General features: G+C 39.7%; 1 protein-coding gene and 1 long non-coding RNA gene across 9 annotated transcripts in view; both read right to left on the minus strand.

Annotated features, from left to right (window-relative positions):
• The window catches only part of daam2 (dishevelled associated activator of morphogenesis 2), a 161,217-nt gene that overhangs the window by 46,466 nt on the left and 97,817 nt on the right, over nucleotides 1–16,934 (minus strand). For 6 of the 7 annotated variants that reach the window (XM_065966668.1, XM_029280085.2, XM_065966667.1 and 3 more), the window contains 4 exons: nucleotides 16,253–16,313; nucleotides 14,510–14,641; nucleotides 8,969–9,139; nucleotides 3,238–8,193 (listed from right to left, as the gene is read on the minus strand). The exons of the other annotated variant lie outside the window; for it this stretch is intronic. In XM_065966668.1, the coding sequence (XP_065822740.1) occupies nucleotides 7,981–8,193; nucleotides 8,969–9,139; nucleotides 14,510–14,641; nucleotides 16,253–16,313 (577 nt within the window). In that variant the 3' untranslated portion in view covers nucleotides 3,238–7,980. Of the gene's footprint in view, nucleotides 1–3,237; nucleotides 8,194–8,968; nucleotides 9,140–14,509; nucleotides 14,642–16,252; nucleotides 16,314–16,934 lie in introns of those variants that run through there. 7 annotated transcript variants of the gene reach the window in all.
• On the minus strand, nucleotides 1,085–2,459 carry LOC110006219 (uncharacterized). 2 transcript variants are annotated; one of them, XR_002279240.3, is made up of 3 exons: nucleotides 2,192–2,459; nucleotides 2,040–2,104; nucleotides 1,085–1,255 (listed from the first exon to the last, which is right to left on the minus strand). It is a non-coding gene; the product is annotated as an uncharacterized lncRNA (long non-coding RNA). The 2 variants fall into 2 exon arrangements; XR_010669134.1 differs by having other exon boundaries at nucleotides 2,040–2,107.

The raw sequence follows: 16,934 nt of genomic DNA on the forward strand, positions 1-16,934 counted from the left end.
CATCATTTGGATCATTAGATCAGATCAGGAAATTGAGAAATAATAAAAATATATTTGTTGGCTATAACGCAGCGCTGTTTGACAGTCTGTGTGGAGAAGTTCACAGACTACAGCTGGCTGACGTTAACGATTGTTAAGTTATTGATTGTTGATAAAAGCAGACACGGTGGAAGTGAACGGAGAAAAGTGCGTTCCCGACTCGGTCCATACGGATAGCGGATCAACCGTGTTCCGTTGCACAGTTGCATTACAAGTAAACAGGTGTGCGCGGTGGTTGGCGTTCCGGTGTGTGTGTGTGTGTGTGTGTTTGCAGCCCGTCTGCAGACAGCAGAGGAGCAGGGACAAGTAGCCGCAGCTACAACATATGCGGTTTAGTATAGTTTTAACATGACTGTTGGGATAAATATTTACCGCCATTAAGTGGATTGCTCTTTGAAATTAACTTGCCAAACAGAAAATCACCCCGCATTTAGCGCTTGTGGGTGTCAGCGGAGCGTCCGGAACCAGTCAAAAGAAACAAACAGTCAATCAGCTGGCTATCCAGCGCGAGCCGCATGTTTGAACGGATGAGAGGGGAGATGACTGCTAGAAGTCAGAGACGTCGTATTTAAGTTTATGTTCTGATTGTTCAACAGTCGTTTGATGTATTGATATTTTTAACATACATTCAGAGAGGATTTGATTTGTAATTTGAATTGTCTTTTTTTTCTTTTGACGCTCTTGATTTTCTTTTGGCGCTGGGTAAAACCTCTTTGGGGGGCGCCCAAGAATTCTCTATGCAGGAAAAACCCTGAGACTAAAAGGACATTCAGGAGATTTTTTTGTTTGTAATTTTTTTAAACGGAGATGTAGCACCTGTGGTCCTAACCTGGTTAAATAGATAAGAGCATCAAGAAACATTTAAACCAGCGCTGTGCGCATAAAACATAGAAAAAATAGAGTTCTGTGAAAATAAAAGAAAACCAAAAGTCCCTTCGAGTTGGACTTCCAGCTCAAATGCTCCTCTATAGAGAGGAGCTGTGAGAAGAGAAGAGTTCAAAGCTCAAAAGAGTTCAGTTTCAGGGGGAAAATCCAGATATGTGTGTTCAGTGTCAATGTTTATTACCCGGGTAAGTTAATAGAGTGTATGTGTTTTATCTGGAGTCAACCCAATGAGTCAAGCAATCTGACGTCCTCTGAGCAGGTACTGCAGCTGGCCACACTGCGTAAGTGACCGTCCTCTGAATCACTGGGCTCGCCATCAAGTTCATCTATGCTGTGGTACACAAATAGTGCAGAACTGTAAAAAGATCAAGTTCTTATTCTGTTTCTAACATGAGACCTCATTAACTACTTCAGCGTATTTTTCAATGTCTAACCAAAAGCCAAGGAAAAACTACAATAAAATGAATTGCTATGTATCAAAACAATTAGTTTTTAACCACAAAAATAAGACTTACAATGAATTACCATATGTCATGGTATTTTAGCAAATAAATGAATTATTTATTCCTTCAAACACTTTAACTGTTCATATTTCCCTTTTAAAACTCTTATATACAAATTTCAATGTATTACCTTTTAAAACCTTAAAATGATTTAAATTATTACTACTAGTAAACTTAAGTAGTGCATTTTAACAACTAACATCAGTAAAACCACATTTTAATTATACTTTAAACCATTAAAGTGGATAAATACACTTAAACAAGTTGTTTTCATATCAGTGCTCCTGTAAGGTTTCAGTCTGTGCCACTATGCTGCGAATGCTACATTAGCTTAGCATTAGCATTAGCTAGCTTCTAGCATACAGTTGTACATCATATTACTAGCCAGTCTAATTTTATGGGTTAGCCATTAGCGTTAGCAACTCGCGCTAGCATTAGTGATCTTTTTTAAACATATAAACAATGACATGAAGTGCACCAGAGGACAGTGGCAATGTAGGAAAATCATCTGGTAACTCCGTTTGGTATTTAAGTAAAAGTATCTGAACTTAAACAGCACATACAGTCAGTTTTCTCTCCACAGAGATTAGCATTAGGCTAACATGAACTCACCTGAGATTCATAAACACAATAACAACTCGACGGGAGTTATCTTACTCAGGCTCACTCATTGTGTTCTGCTAACAGAGCAGACTTATTAACACCAAAACAAGTTTATGACTGGATTAATCAAAGTTTTACGACTATTTTATGCCAATTTATACCAGGAAAAGCATTTTCAGGTCGTGTCTGTGAACCTCACGTCTGCAGGACAATAGAACAAGAAGCGCGGGCTTCACATGGCACTTTACTGCTGCTGGATGCTGCTACACAGCAGCAAGCGACCTCTACTGGGGGAAATGGATAACTGCACATCTAGACAACATGGGTTTAATAAGTAGCCCTATATTTCATATGGGTTACAGAGGAAAAAGGTCTGCATACTGTTCTGCTCCTAATGGGCAACATTTCCATTGCAATAAAATTGTCAGATTGTTTTCTGCAGTAAGTATGTCTACATTTCTCCTCCTGCAGCTGGATGCACACACACTGGTTTTCCTTTATGTTTTAAAACGACCAGCTTTTGGCATTAAAATAAACCCTTTATGCTTTGTGAAAACGTCTTCTTAATTAGTTTTTGCACGGCCATGTGTATATACTTTAATTAGTTACATAATGGTGTCTTTCTGTGTTATACTTTTAAGTCCCCATACTGTAAATCATTATTTATGAAAACTTGGGTTTTTCATAATTATCAGGTCCTACTTAACCCAATCAGGTGGGTGAGATTTAAAATGCATACCAAACCAGAAGGATTATAAACTGCTATGATTCTGGACTGTCTTGCTAATGGTGGTGAGATTACATCATCTTAAAATCATTAATACATATTTCAAATGTTTATATGCATCAAAAGAGTTAGGCCTGTATCGATATATTCTTCCTCTTTTTGTGCATGTTCATTTTTCTATGTAGATAATGAAAGAATACTTTTTCATTAATTTAGTTATAAATGTCACATCAGTCCAGCATTTGTTCTATAAAACATCTGAAAACTATAAAGCAGCAAACCGTGTAGAGATTTATACTTGAGTAACAACTTCATCCATTATATTCATCAATATTATGATTTTTTCTCAGTAAAATGACGAGTAGGACTAATGTCAGCATGAGATTAGATTACAAATTAGATTCCTAAAGTTATGTAGGCCTACATCTGTGTACCAAAGAGTTGTAGATAACAGATAATGAAGAGGAAAAAAAACACAGATGAGTTTTAAGGGACAAAAGTTTATTGTAACCCTACCAAAGACACAGGGTGAGAAAAAATACAAAACAAAAATAAAATTATAGAAATGAAAAAAGAAAAAGATTTGCATTCTTATACAAGTCTCAAAACTATCCATCATACATGGACCACAGTTGAATTATTCATATTTTTTAATATAACATTTTATTGTAATGCTGTGTGTACATACAAAATATAGCAAACTAAATAAGGCAAATAAATAGAGGTACAATTTACAGGAAAATGGAACATTCCTCAATGTTTTTATCTTTTTTAATGTCATCTCAAACATCAAGCGTGTACAAAATGCTTTTTTTATCCAACTGTACATTTTTCAGTGGAGGATTCTTTTTTTTCCAACCATAAAAATACTGACTCCTCACCATGGTACAACCTCTAAAAGTGGGTGCAACTTTTTCTCAGGCGGTACAAACTGTTGTGTAACAGGTGTGTTCCATTTTTCTAACGATTTTCTATTAAAAGGTGAAAGTCAACACGTCACTCTTTGTGCACGTTGTTTAGGCATGCAGGTCGACGCCAAGTGCATGATTTCATAGAAATGTGTTAGTGTGACAACATTACCTTTTTCCCCCTAACACATCTGAGAAGGTAGCACAAACACACACACACATATAGGTGTCTGTTTCAAACAAGTGTCACCGCTTTGTGTCCTCAAAAGTCCCACCTCTGCCATCCATACAGACTGAATATTAATGTGTTTACAGCGGCCCAGCCGGAGCATCCAAGCTCACTTGCCCTTTATCTCCCTCCTCTTCTTCACACCGTGTTTTTCTGCACCGCTCTTCCGTTGCACCCTTCTCAAGTTAGGAGGGATCTGAGCCCCTCATAATGGCGCTGCAAATGGAAATGTCCCATAATAAAAGTGCAATGAACAAGCTACTAATTTCATTCCTCTGATTTCCATCTGTACACTCCAATCAGCCAGTCAATGGCCAAATAAACATCCATACATGTAACAACATAAACATGTAATAATACTGACAATGTTGCAATACCCCTCAGTAAATAGTCTGCACTACACTACAGGTTAAAGCTCTGGATTAAGAGTGTGAAGGGTCTGCCAAAGTCTGAAATACTTACTTGGATTTACTTGAAAGACAAAGGAGCAGAGGTTAGGAAATAGAACAGCTCAAAAATACATGAGACGTTGGTTCAAGAATAGGCAATCAAATGTCCTCTTCCCCTTAAGATATAAGGGGCTTTTTAGATTTTTTAAAGTGTCTGAATGTTTAAATCTTTTTGGTTTACCAATTAATCTCTTCAAAGATTCAAAGATCCTCTCTGCACACTTCTCACCTTACATTAGCTTTTCTCTACTTCAGAAAAATCTAAGAAATAACCTCCTGGTAGGATGATGGTTCTCTGTGAAGTTACAGTTTATGGAAAAATGAAGTGAGTGAGTAATTTTACCTAACGTTCAGGTCAACTGGCACCTAGTGTTAACACTCAGGAGAAGTAGGTGTTGACACAGTGCACCATCTGCAGCCACAAGGTGGCGCCAATTAGGCCGATTCAAACTGTCAGCTTCTGGAAAACACTATTTTTTTGGGAAAGCCACAAGCACTTGACACAATAATAGGAATGATACGTGTGTGAAAACGGGTACAGAGGCACTTAAAGGTGAAACAAAAATGTGTTGGATCAAATCATATCAGAGACCAACTGGGATAGCCTTCACTACTGTGGAGATTTGTGTGGCATTCAGAAGTTTGTGTAGAGTAAAGGTTCAGTTTGTTGAATGACATAAGAATGAATCTTTTTGGAAATGTACTTCTTTGTTTGTACACCAAGTGCTCATTGGTTCAAGTGCTGTGGGGTCATTGATCTGATTTAATCCGAGGAAAGGAGACAAGTGTTAACTGTAATTGTCACTGTGAGAAAAACCTTTAACCTCTTTGTTTTTACAGACTACATCAGGGGCCTCACACTTGATACATCCACACACAATAAGGGCACAAGTATCTCGTGTTTGGTTATAATCATACCAAATATAACTAAATTATTCCTTTTTTACTTCTCACGTCTTGAGCCAACAAAGGAGATTTAACAGGGTGTTTCTTTTTTTTGTCCCTTTGCTCTGAAAAAGACCAAATCCAATCTTAAAACTCTACTCCTGGTCTCTGGAGCTCACTAACAACCTTGAATGACATGGGTTATTTAAAAAACAAAAAGAGATGTAACCATGTATGATATTCCAACTCTTTGCCTTACAACTCTTTATATGCAGATGATGCAGATGATGCAGATGCATTTTCAAACGTAGCATATTAATCGCACTTCCTTCCTCATTTAATGGAGTGTGAACCTATCTGCTTCCTCATCACCCTTAAAAACTGACAAGAAGAGACTATCTGCATTTACCATACACACACTGAAGCTCAAATTCTGACACAATAAACTGCTTGGTGGCACATAGGAAGTCGTATAATGGTGGGAAGCTACAATTTTCCTTTTTCCTTTTAATGCTCTTATAAAGTTTAGCAACTAAAAAGACAGCGGGCAGTGACAATCCGAGGGAATACCGAGCAATCTTCAAATATAATTTATATATATATATATATATATATATATATATAAATAAATAATTACACATTAGCTTCTGTTGGACAACAGCTCACATTAGCATTCAACCACTTCAGCTAACAGCTACACACGTTACACTGTTTGTTGTTGAATGCTGCTAGCTGCTGTCCAATGCTAGCTAATAGGCTATATGTTCTGATATCCCTGTATCTCTGTTTCTACCACCATTATCACTTCAGTTACTGATAAATCTTAAATCCATGTTTTTCTACTTTGAAATATGTACACAGCAATACAACAGTTTCCTTCCGATAGCAGAATTTGAGCTTCCCATCCTGAGCTAGCTGCCAGAAAAAAATGGCTGCCATGTGAATATGGTGAACGGCCGACTCTTCATAACCCAATTTAAATCCTTCTGATGCTCTATGGGCACACTTCTGTTTTTTTTTCTTCAAACTTACAACCATCAAAGAACCCTTAACATTTCCATGTAATCATTTGTACACTGTGTACACCCTTTAAGTGCTCTGTTGTAACATACTGATTACAAAGTGTGGTCTGAAATCACAATGCCAGCTCAAATAAAAACACAGAAATGTATGTAATGAGGCTGAATTTTAGCAATAAATCCCTGGTTTAAATCCTAAAGTGGACTAATGGCTTTACATAAACCACAAGTTTTAGCACCAGTGGAAAAGATCCTATAGATACAATGGATGGGAACCGTTATGCAGCATCATTTTCGCACCCTCTGGTCTGCATAGTGGTTGCAGCAGATGAATCAGAAAACACATTCAGATGCAAGCAGACAGCTGAGCAGTGAGAGCACTGTAAACAAACCGCCGAATATGCCTTTATGTTTTAATTTTCATGTGGCATTCCTTCATTATCTTTTACACATAAAGGTATTTTAAGTACAGAGAGGACTTTGTCGACGAGACCAGCCTGTGGGAACCACTGAGTGTGAAGTTTTGTCAGAAAATCTACAGTGCAAACAACACATACTGGTGAGAAAAGGTCAAGCAATTATCTATTTTACATAAAGCGCAAAATGTATAGAAATTCACTTCAACAGCAATGTGAACTTGCAACACCAACAAATAATGCATCGTGTGTACAAAACCCCCAAATGCCATGAAAACATAAAAAAAACCCTCTACATCTTTGCAATTAGCTTGTCTGCATCTGAATATAAATATATATCAACGCCTAATTGCAGTATGTTTTTTTGTTAATACATTTACATTTGTGTTTCTCTCAGAACAATGTTGAAACCATTGGAGAGTGTAGGTGAGGCTAAAACCTGGTGGCACAGTCATCGTGTTGTCGGGTGGAACAAGATGAGAGAGGTTGTTTTTTTTTTTTTCATTTTGTGTCCTCTGAAATAACTCCCTACTTGTGAATGCTGTGCATTTCAAGAGGCCAGGTTGGGATAAATCCTCTGTTATGAAGCACTGTTGTGGTGCCCTTCCTCACGCTTTCAGAAGCTTGCAAAGCATTCTGGGAAAGGTAGTTCATGAATATCCACCAACACTGATGCTGGAGTGTCTCTCGTCCCGGGAACCACCATGGCCGTGGAGGTAATGGCTTAGTTCCCGTAGCTCCCCACCTTCTTTTTCCAGATATACTTTTTCTTCCCAATCCTTTCTCTTGGCCTGGAATCTATTTACAGCGTGACTGGTGGATTTGAACATCCTATGTGTCTCTAGAACCAGATACACAGAGAATGGGCTGATCAAGCCCCGAGGAAGTTACTGAGAAACGGAGAAAGGTTTGTAAGATATAAAGAGCAGTGAAAAAGAAGGGGTGATGGAGAGCTGGAAGTTTGAACACAGTGTTAAAAGGATAGGGTCAAAAGATATGGGATAGTGCGTCACAGTGGTCTGTCTGTCCGTCCATCCATCCATCAACCAATCACAAGTGTCCTTCATCCAGCTCATGAGATCAAACAACACCCAGGACAAACAGGTTGGAAACAGCTTTACAAGACCAAATCAGAGGAGAGTGTTGCATCCTTCAAAGTGGCGCTACTGTCCATACATGTCGCCACATGTCCAGCCTTTATGTACAGCCTCTCCTATGTCAAAGGTCACCACTCGAGAACCTGGACTAAAGGTGTCAAACACCTCAATAGAATTTAGGTGTTAAGTGTTTTTAGTTTTTGTCCTTCCATTCCTCGACCTAGTAGTTGACCTTGGTGACAGCTCGTTCGCGGCCCCCGCCCTCCACCAGCTGGTTGACAGAGCGCTTGCGGTTACGCTTGAATTTGTTAAGGTCCTTGTCGAAGACCTCACCGGAACGTAAAGCCGACACTAGGTCGTCAAACTCCCCGCCGACCTCGTCTGAGGCCCCGCTCTTCTTGGCCCGCCGTTCCCGTTCCCTCTGCTCCTTGAGCTGGAAAATTAAAGAACAGGAAGTCAGGGGACACAGGCAGACAGTTTAGAGGAGTGGTGGTGGAAAGAGAGTCCCTAAAAACATATTATATCACATAGAGATGGTTCAATCTGTTTAAATTTAGATGGATTTAAAACAATAAAGTGTATGGTATCCTATTTAATTGTACCGTACCTTGTCCTAAAGTACTGTACCGTATCATATCACATTATATTGGCCATACCATTCTGTATCGTATTGAAGATCAGCAATGTGAGCTGTTGACCACCAGACTTTGAAAAAGGGACAATAATGACTTCATGCAAACATTTCTAAAATACAGATATTATGCATAAATTATGTCCAACAGCAAAGATCTTCTCAGATGGATGTTATAAGTGTGTCTGTATTTGGATATGGATGTAGTAGGACTATTGGTTATTATTCAAGCCCATACCATGATCTTTACCTAAACCTTACCAAATAGTGACGGTTTTGTTTTGTTAGTAAAATGTTTGTTTTGGGCCTCAAATCCACTTGGTTGGAACAAAAAAAAAAGATCACTGTTCTGGCTATTATTATATGACAAAGACATGTTTTGGTTCACAGGAAACACAGGGGCGTCCTGCAGAAAGGTAAAACGGCTTCACCTGGATTGTCATTGAGCTTATCAGAGCATGCACAGCTAGCTCTTAAAAACGTGTCCATGTGCATGAAATACAGTGTTTTTGAGGGAGTTCCATCATGGGAATCACGAGGACATTTGCTCTAATCATTATCAAAATGTGTCTCTCACCATGGCCTCCATTCGTGACCTCCTCTCCTCCTCATCTTTACGTCGCTGCATGTTCTCCAGGTCCTGCCGTGCTTCACAAAACGACTGCAAGAAGGTGTCGAAGATCCCGAAGAACTCATCAGGCTGCATCCTCCCTTCTTCTTCCCCAAAGTGCTTCAGCGATTTGGTAAACTGTGCGGAGACAGAGACCATGTTCAACATTTTTACACTTTGATAGGAAGTGACTAAAAGCAAGCCTAGAACAAATGGATAAAAAAACAATAAAGAATTTTTGATTGTCTTGCATTCTCTGCAGTAACACTGGTCTTTCATTGCTTGTTCCTATATTTAAAAGAGTATCCATCCTTGCCCAAATTCCTTAGCTTGAATGCATGTTTAATGTTGTGTGATCTAGGACTGCAGCAGCACACATGCAGACACACACACAAGCAGAAGATGGGAGCCTGACTGCATGATTTGAGCACCGTATGTCCCCCCCTGTTCAGTCCAAGCTGTCCGGTGCTCTGTGCCAGGACGACGCCTGCAGTCAAACCTACTCTACATTCCTGCACACATACAGCTTCATACTGCAGCATTCAGCAGAAAACAGAACTGAGTGTCCTCTCTGTTGCCAAAAGGATGTCGTTATGTTTAACCTGTTGTAAATGTAATCATTATTCACAATAATGTGAAAAGAAAATGGCAGAGGAGATCCCCTGCACAACAACTCGACTGGGCTAAAAGACCACTGACTGACATGAATGTAAAAATAGTCTCTTTAATGAGGACAGGAATGGTGAGAACAAAAGGTGCTCACAGAACAAAAAGGTAAATAAAAAACGTCTTGACAATCATCAGTGCTACTGAAATGAGTATCACACAGAGCAGATACAGACATAGAAGAAGGCTGTGTCAGAAACCATATACTTTTATACTATTCTGACTAAATATGACGTCACATTCACTAAGGTCGGGCTAGCTTGATGCTAGCTTATCCAACGTAGCTTGAACTGGAGAAACATAATGTGGTCAGTAATTCAGTTTGTTGCTAACAGCATACTAACAGTGGGATCAGTGGGCTACTGTTTGTTTATGTAGAAGGGAGTACATTAGTATCTGCTTTGAGACAGCCAAAGATACACGGCCAGGTCTGATTAATCAACAAGCTGGTTCTACTAATTAGTTGAAACCAACTCTTTGTTGGAGAGACTATTTTTGCATTTATCACCCTGTGGACTTTTGTGGCTTTTTAGCTCAATCGAGTATCGCATCATTCTTAGAAACATGTTAAAAATGTATATTTTTAAATTCAATTAATGGAAGGTGTGGTTTCTTTAAGTTGACCTCATCCCAAAATCCTTAAACAGGAGTATTATTAAATATGAATATGAACTCGAACATAATGAATTGTGACAAAAATCCACTTTGATCAATATAGAGAAAACTGCTGTGAATGTATTTTTGCTGGTGTATAATTATCCACTCTTAAGGCCATCATCATCCTCACATAAAACAGCCGTAGTAAGAAAACATGAATATCTGCTGTACTTTAAGGCCTGCCCTCTCTGGGTATGTTACAGAAAACATCCCATCACTGTAGTTTTTAGCTGGGGGAGTAAACTGTTTCAACTTCTTGTGTTGAGATACGGAGGAGATGGGATTGTTTTTTTTTCTGAGGCTACACAATCATCCTGTCATTATGGGCTGGTCACCATGGCTACCACCACCATCATCCCTCTCCCTCCTGTAATTATGTGTGTTCTGGTCAAATGTGTTTCCTCTCGTCCCCTCTGGGTCTGGCTCAGCTGGTAGTCGGTCGTCTCTAAACCGGAAGTTTGGGGGTGCGATCCCAAGCTCCTGCAGCCACTTTGTCTGCGGCGTATGAATGTGTATGAATGGGATTAGTTAATACTAATGGACACTTTACAATCAGAGTGTGAATGTGTAGGTGTGACCTGCAGTGCAAAAGTGCTTTGAGTAGTCAGAAGACTAGAAAAGCGCTCTACAAGTCCATTTACGATTTACAAACTCTGTGGCACTATGAGAGGATTATTCATAGGGATGAGTGTATCAATCCTGTGCTATCTACACTAAGATACTCACAAGTTACTGTGTTTGTATTTGTTTATCATACACTGACAATATAATGTTCTTTAATTTTAAAGCTCCTGTGATGAACTTCAGGTTCTTGGGGATTTTGGCGCCCCCTGTAGACAAAGTGCTGACTCTTATCTCTTTGTTGATTCTGTCCTGCACATGTGTAAGGAGTGATCATGTTGTTGTGATTAACAGTTTCTGCACTGTGTTGAACTCACTATCTGACACCTGGCAGGCGGCAGTGGTAACAAGCATCTAAAATAACAAAAATGATCAGTCTTGCAGCTTATGGTCTTGTTTGCGTTTCTGTCACGTTTAAAGGCATCTGTATTTCAGTCTGTTTCACAACTCCTCACAGGAGCTTTAAGTTGTTAAAAACCACAAACTTTCTTACAGGCTGTTTTAGATTAAATCTTTGATTAATAGTGCTGTAATCTCACCAACCATCCGAGGTTTTGTCAATGCTCTGCATGTGGGAACTTAATAAACATGTTCTTGAGGGAAAACAAAGAAACTTAATCGCATCAATTTATAGATAAAATGAAGTAGATTAGTTTTATAATCCAGCCCTCGGAGGCTGGCCCTCAGAAATTCAGAAATTTAGAGATCAAATAGTCACTTCTGGTTTAGTCTGATTCCTACTCCTCCATACACAACTTCAGCATGAGACAAGCCTGTCTTTAAATAAACTTCTCTCCCCAGCTTTGCTGTGCCAATGTATTAAATGCATGAAACAAAAAGCTCAGTGATGTTGTCACGGTGTTAGTGTCATGGACTGGCAGTTGTGAGAGGCTAGGTTTAATGAAAGTGGGCACATGGGAAATAACTTTGTGCTGCGCTGCAAATGAAATACAAGGAGAGCCTGTAGTAAGATCAGTTTGTGCAGAGCGTTGGTAAGATGCACCAGCATTAAAGAATCTACAGTTTTCAACTGAAACAGGTTTGAGCGAGTATTTCCACCGCTCAAGGAGACATTTATTCCTTTTGGTTACATGGTTAAAAAAGATCAGCCAGATACTCCTTTGATGTGGAAGTCAAATTTGAGACTTTAAATTCCATAGCAGCATTGTAGATTGTATATGAAGGTGGACACAGACTTTTGCCTTAACAAATAAGGATAAAGTATAATTGCCTTCAACCTGCACTCTCATTAATGTCCACTGGGGGGCGACTCCATTGATTGCACCAATAAGTTCGAGGGCCTAATTTAGAAAAGGATGTATGGCTTTTGTGCTTGCTCAGCCTGTGCAAAAATGAGTGTCTAATTCACAAAGCACATATGCAAAAAGTTAAATGCACCGCTAATTGTGCTAATTGAGAATACAGCGTGTCTGTACTCCAGTGCTGTTTGTACATGTTTCAATGAGTCTATTGAAACATGTATAGTTTCAATAGGCTCTATTCCACCTCTGTATGGCCGAAATTATCACAATCTGGGGAACAGAACTGAGCTGGGTCAGAACAAGAACTCTCCGTGCAGCAGAGTGAGGAGGTGCATTGTATAGAGATACACACCAGACGCTGAATCTCAACAAACATGTCTCTTTTACAAAATGTTCAATATCTGTGGACTTTATTTTTGGCACGATTACTAGTGCACTTTAGTTTTTCAAAGTGTTGCCTTTTTTAGATTGCAATGTAGTTGTTTTGTTTCAGACTGAAGACTGAATCTTGCACTGAATTGTTTGTGAACGTGAAGAGATGAGGGTGCGAGAGATAAACCCGACCCATCTCTGTGGATCAGAGAGAAAATCCCTTCTCTCCTCTAGAAACCTCTGTCCCAATAACCCCCATGACCTTGGACATCTGTAATCCTTTGTAATGTATGTAGTAGTGTCTGGTGAGGGTGTGTGGGTGTGTGTGTGTGTTTTTCTCCTACAAATACACACACATTGGTTGCCATGGAGCTTTATTAGCTGCATTGCACTGCTTGCTCTGTTTAGTCATCCTTCTCAACTTAGAACTAAAACATTGAGTGCACACCCACTCTTCCATATTTGTATTCTGCTGGAAACCTAAGTTAATGTGTCAGCCCACACACACACACACACACACACACACACACACACACACACACACACACACACACACACACACACACACACACACACACACACACACACACACACACACACACACACACACACACACACACACACACACACACACACACACACACACACACACACACACACACACACACACACACACACACACACACACACACACAGTGGAGTTAGGAAAAGAGTGTGTTTAGAGTCTGGGCTGCTGAACACAGGTTCTTTTGTTTTACAGAAGCCTTCCTTCTCTCGTTCTTTTCCCATGACATCCAAACAGGCCCATTTTTCCCTCCAACTTTTCAGCGAACTCCTCCTTGAACAAATAATTTAGCAGAGTGAAGGGTCTGAATGAAACTCCTTCTCCCTCTCTTTCTTGCTTTCTTGCTCAAGCTCTCTTGATTCGTGAGCGCAGGGTGTGTGTGTGTGTGGTGTGTGTGTGTGTGTGTGTGTGTGTGTGTGTGTGTGTGTGTGTGTGTGTGTGTGTGTGTGTGTGTGTGTGTGTGTGTGTGTGTGTGTGTGTGCATGTCTGTCTGTCTGACTGTGTGCGTATGTGGAGCTCCGACACTGCTGTGCTTCTTCAATCCCGAAACGCAAAGTGAACTCACAGACTGGGACACCAATCTTACGTCGTTGTGGAATCAATATGAACGTACAGAGATGTGATGATGGCTGAACTTAGCTACACCACTGAGAAGGGCTGGTGAAACTGCAAACAATGACCAGAACACTTTCTAGTAAAATCTTCTGTGGTCATTTACATGATGGATAGTTATCCATGATTTGGACAGTTTGGGAACCAGTTCTTCAGAGAGTTTAAAACTATTTATGCATTCTTCATCAGTGCATAAACTATTTTGAAAAAAAGAGCCTCAACCTAAACATCATGTTGGAGTTACTATTACCACTGCATGTTATCTGCTGTGTGCAAGAGAGCACCCGAAGGCCTGCGAAAAAACCTGCTCACATGAATCTTTTCAACACTGTATTCACTCTGGGGTTCCTGCAGTCCCACTGATGTCTTCAGCTTACATGCTTCCTACCAGACATCAGTGCATGAGCCAGCAGGGTTCAAGAGGCCATATGTCCTCGTGCACAAAGAAGGAGAGTGTGGATTTAAAAGACTAAACTCAGAGAGACAAACACAAAGGCAGGACGAGGGGGGAATCCACAGAAAGCTTTCAAGGCTGGGTTTCCCCTGCGCTGCTGAAGTCATCACACTGGGGTCGGGTTTCTTCCTTCAGCGTTTCGTCCCTCTTTTGTCTGACATGAGGGTTTGGCAGTGACAACAACTCACAGAGGACAGATCAAAGCCACCCACATGGACATATGAACTAGCAATATGTTCTTGTCTCATGTTTTAAATGCTCTGTTTCCTGTATCGCTCGGTGCTCATGCAGGTAGCTACCTTGTCCTTGGCTTCGCTCAGCTGGTCCTCCAGTTCAGAGAAGCTGAAGCCGGCCACGGTGATGAAGTCTCCGATCACAGCCACGAACTTATCCCCACGTTCCCTCGTCCTGCTCTGCTGGTACTGCAGCTCCTGCAGGGGGGGGCGAGCAGACGAGAAAAGTGGGATTTAAAAAAGAAGAAAATACTTAAAGATTATAGGGGTTCTTGTGTTCTATAAAGCAATCAACATCTCCTTCAACCCCATGAAAACACACCACCTGTGGCTGAAAACTGAATTGGGTGACATCGAGCACTAGGGGGCAGCCATGATCTTGCTGCAGGAGAGTGTTTTCTGCATGATCTGGTTAAGATTGAACTGAAATTATAAACAGACTAATCCAATAAAAATAGCTAGAGCTTAACTTAAAAAGAAACCCGATAGATATAAAGCTTTTACAGATACTTTGATTGAACTAAAATGAGCAAAATCACAGACAGAGGCACTGCTTTGTTATCGCAGTGATGTATCAAAACACTCCACATTGAAATGAGTTCATCTAAAAAATACCAAAATGTAGAGGTTCAAAAAGCTTTCTAATGAGTTTCTTTTATGTTTCAAATTGTTTCGACACATTCTATGCTGTGTGTTTATTAGATTCTTCTATTTATGCCACAGTTACAATACATTTCTCAATAGTCACGGTCACCTGAGTTAAATCACTTAGTGGCTCAGGTTGTGTATATTTCAGGTCAACTGAATCATTTGAAAATACATCTCCATTTCCTGAAAAGTTGGTACGTTGCGTAAAATATAAAACCAAAAGACCCCAAAGTGATGATTTTCAACACACTGAACCCCCGTTTTTAATAGAAAAAGTACAAAGTCAGCAAATCACATGTTGAAATTTTGAAATACATTTTCCTTTTTGTGTCCATTTTCAATTTGATGCCAGCAACACGTTTAAAAAAAGTTGAGACACTTTGTAAGCGTTTTGGTGAACTGAGGTGAACAGTTTCTGTCATTTTTAAAGAGGAATCTTTTACTTTTCTTCAACAGTTTAGAGTCTTTTGTGTCCAATCTGCGTTTCATAATGCGGCAAACATTTTCAATTGGTGACAGGTCGGGACGACAGAAAGTACGGTTTAGCTTCAGAATGCAGTGTGTCATTGTCTGGATGAAATAAGGCCCTCCCTGAAAAAGATGTTATCTATCTTGCAGCATATGTCACATATGTAAAATGTATATACATACAAAAAATGTATACATACTGTATATTTGAGCATAATTGATCCACAATTTCCCAGTTTGGGATCAATAAAGTAATTCTATTATTCTAGTTCTATTCTATTCTATTAATGGTGCCTTCACAGACGTGCAGGTTTCCCTTGCCATGTGCACTAATGCACCCTCATCCAGTCACAGATTCTGACTTCTGGCAGAGCTCCAAGGATTTAAGAGTGAGGGAGGATCATCAACAAATGATCAAGTTCTTATAGTTATGCAAAGTCAAAATATATAAATATTGAAAACACAGTAAACCCCTGTGTGTGTCTCTCTGTGTCTTTAAGAGTGCAGGAACATTAGCCGTGTTTCTCTGCGTGGCTGTAAACATGACATTTTCCAGTCCATGTTAGCATTAAACATCAGCAGCATTTAAACACCTCATCCTGCTGTCCATCTCCACTCTGCTCCAAAAAACATAAGAACAGACATCAGAAGAACCAACAGGAGGGAGCAACGACACAAACACACACAACTCACCGCCTCCAGAGCCTTCAGCCCACTTTTCATGTTGTGCACCTCTTTTTCCAGCTCCGCCAAACTAGTGAAAGAAAAAAAGATGAATCAGATACTTTATTTTATACTGAAGCTTTCTACAAGTTTTATGGCACTAGTTTATGACTTATTCAGTTTAACACTCCAAAATATGTGGAGGAAAGGAACTTTTTTTAAATCCAACTAACAACTGTTCTTAGAACTTTATTCAAAAAGCTAAATCCTCACGCAGCATAGTCCTGATGCACTTTATGATTGAAATAAATACATAGGAGAAACAGACTACAAACAAACTGAACCAGGCAGTAAAAGCCTCATTAACATCAATCAGGTGATTTGAGATACTGAAAGTCCATGCAGTGTCTTGACAAGAAGAAATCATCCTCAAACCAGCCCTAGCACACAATGGAAACCAGTGAAATGAAGGCCAGAACTGGTTGCTTTATGATTCATTTTTGACTTTTTTTGTCAAAGATTCTAGTTGCAGTATTTAACAGGAACAAGTTAAAGGTTTGACTGAAGACACAAATGCATGGACTCAAGTTTCAGCACCAGGCCAGAGGAAACAGGCAGATTTGAGCAGCACTACAATGGTTGAAACTTGCTCTCTAACTTTATTATAACACATACATTATAGATAATAATCCAAAATTCACATCTGGTCTTT

This window comes from Labrus bergylta, chromosome 18 (assembly GCF_963930695.1).
Source record: "Labrus bergylta chromosome 18, fLabBer1.1, whole genome shotgun sequence".
NCBI classification, from domain to species: Eukaryota; Metazoa; Chordata; class Actinopteri; order Labriformes; family Labridae; genus Labrus; species Labrus bergylta.